The following is a 2383-nucleotide window of genomic DNA, read 5'->3' on the forward strand; positions in this document are numbered from 1 at the left end:
AGGGCGAGGCAGGGCTGGAAGGTGGGGTGCGGGGTACCCACAGTGAGGAGGGGCGTGCTGGCCATGCTGGGGGTGGGACCTGGAGGACACCCTGTGGCTGCTCTCGGCAGGACGAGGCCTTCACGCAGGATCAACCCCACCCCGGTGAGCGAGGAGCGGTCACTCTCCAAGCCCAAGACCTGCTTCACTTCGCCCCCCATCAGCTGTGTCCCCGGTGCCCAGCCCTCCGTCCTGGACTCGAGCCCTTGGGGTCAGGGCCCGGTCGCGGGGTGCCGAAGTCTGCAGGAGGAGCGGGAGATGCTCAGGAAGGAGCGGTACGGCCTCGCGGCCCCGGGATGTTCCTGTCCTTCCTGTGGGGGGTCTGCCTGGCTTTTCCCTGGTGCTGGTGGCCCCCGGGGGCCTTGGGTCTGTTTCCCCGCCTGCGATGTCCTCTCTCGGGGAACCTGGGCCGGGCTGTGAAGGGGCAGCCAGGCCGAGTGCGCATGGGACCTCTGTGTCCACAGCTCTAAGCAGCTGCAGCAGTCGCCTGCTCCCGCCTGTCCCACCCCAGAACCGGGGTCTTCCCTGCCCACCCGGACAGGAAGCCTCACAGCTGAACCTGCTGACCCTGCCAAAGTGTCTTCCCGCCAGCGCCTGGAGCTGGTGGCCCTGGTCTACTCCGCATGCATTGCAGGTGAGTGAGAGCACAGGGTGCTAGGCCGGAGATACTTACAGAACTACAGGGTCAGAATTGATAAGGCATGTAGAATTGAGCCTTGATTCTTTTAGTTTAATGTTTAAAAATATATTTAAAATATGATCATTACAGATTATTTTACAGTCTGAGATTGTCTGTATATAATAGAAGCATTATAATGCAACATTTTCCAAGTTCTGAGTAAAATTTCTTTTGAAAACAGCAGTTATGAGACATTTTGTTGTCCCCTCTCCCTCCCCCCAGCCTTGATTCTTTATGGTGCTCAATGCATTGGGGTTTCTTTTTATATCCAGAAAACCTGGTGCCAAATCTCTTCTTGGAGCTTTTCTTCGTCCTTCAGCTCCTTACTGCCCGGAGGATGGTGGCTGCTAAAGACAGTGACCTTGAACCCAGTCCAGGAGTCCTAGGTCAGTGAGCAAGCCTTTTTTTGAGAAATGGGGTCTAGAAATGGAATAATTTTTAACTGAGCTTGATACTATCATTCTAGATTCCCTGGAAAGCCCACTATTCCAGAGTGTGCACGATTGTGTCTTCTTTGCAGTGCAGGTTTTGGAACATCAGTTTCAGTGAGTTTCCCCAGCTGAGGCATCCGAGCCTTGTCCCCATTGTCCACTTGGTTCTCTGGCCAGTTGGGGTATGGGCTTGTGCTTAACACAAGTGTGCAGTGACCCTGGATCTTTTCCTACATGTAACCCTTTAATTTTGTGTCAAGGCTATGAATTTGGCCTGTGAAAGAGTCAAACTGCCTGCTGTGATCTTGGTGACTGACCTTTGTCCTGGTTACTGTCTCATGTTCCTGTCCTGCTGTCTTGCTCCCTGCTCCATAGGTCTCATTTCCTCCCCTTTTACTCTCATCATCCTTAATCCTTGGCCGGTGCCTTTGCCTTACATACCTGCTCCATGCTCTATACTCTGTGGTATGCTGGTGCCAGCTTCCTATTTGCAGTGTGTGTCCCATTACATTCATATATGCTCTTGACCCTGTAGAGTTCTTTCCTACCTGGACAAAGGGACCTTGAAGCTGTTGGCTGAGAATGAGCGGCTGCTATGCTTCTCACCAGCTCTGCAAGGCCGCCTTCGAGCTGCCTATGAGGGCAGTGTTGCCAAGGTACTGACCCCACCCTAGACGTCGACTGGCCTAGAGCCGACCCTTCCCAGCCTCATAATTCAGGTGGCCCAGTTCATAGCACTCTGCTGTCCTGTGATCTAACAGCAGGAACAAGGGGATGAAGTTTTCTGAGCGTACACTCTGCAGGCTTCTGTTCCTAATGACATTGCCATATTTTAGGTCTCGCTGGCGATGCCACCCTCTGTTCAAGCTGTCTCCTTTCAGCCAGAAACTGACAATCGTGCCAACTTCTCCAGTGACCGAGCCTTTCATACTTTTAAAAAACAGAGGTGATGAGAAAAAGGAATTTGGGGGGAGGGAGAGAGGCCATTTTTACTTTGGGATAGGCAACTTATGTCATTTTCATAGAAAGCTGATCAACTTTCAGTACCCCGAGATATGTCAGGCATGTGGTGGGCTGCTACTGGGTTACAACATTGTCACCCTGTAGAGAACTTCAGAGGAATGGGGCTGTGGGTAATCCTGTCATCAGTTCTTCTGAGTTAGTGAAGGTGCTTCTGGGATTGAGTTAGATCAGTGGGGAATGAGATCAGCTGTGCCCCAGTTCATCAGGCATT

At 52.3% G+C, this 2383-nt stretch overlaps 1 protein-coding gene across 4 annotated transcripts in view; it reads left to right on the plus strand.

Annotated features, from left to right (window-relative positions):
- The first annotated feature begins 26 nt into the window (after positions 1-26).
- CDAN1 (codanin 1) overlaps positions 27-2383 on the plus strand; it is a 20621-nt gene continuing 18264 nt past the window's right edge. For 2 of the 4 annotated variants that reach the window (XM_006778041.2, XM_015557595.1), the window contains exons 1-6: positions 31-314; positions 504-673; positions 991-1104; positions 1185-1263; positions 1685-1805; positions 1986-2095. In XM_006778041.2, the coding sequence (XP_006778104.1) occupies positions 64-314; positions 504-673; positions 991-1104; positions 1185-1263; positions 1685-1805; positions 1986-2095 (845 nt within the window). In that variant the 5' untranslated portion in view covers positions 31-63. Of the gene's footprint in view, positions 315-503; positions 674-990; positions 1105-1184; positions 1264-1684; positions 1806-1985; positions 2096-2383 lie in introns of all 4 variants that reach the window. The other 2 variants (XM_015557596.1, XM_006778042.2) reach the window with 2 other exon arrangements.

Source organism: Myotis davidii, unplaced genomic scaffold (assembly GCF_000327345.1).
Source record: "Myotis davidii unplaced genomic scaffold, ASM32734v1 scaffold46, whole genome shotgun sequence".
Lineage (NCBI taxonomy): Eukaryota > Metazoa > Chordata > Mammalia > Chiroptera > Vespertilionidae > Myotis > Myotis davidii.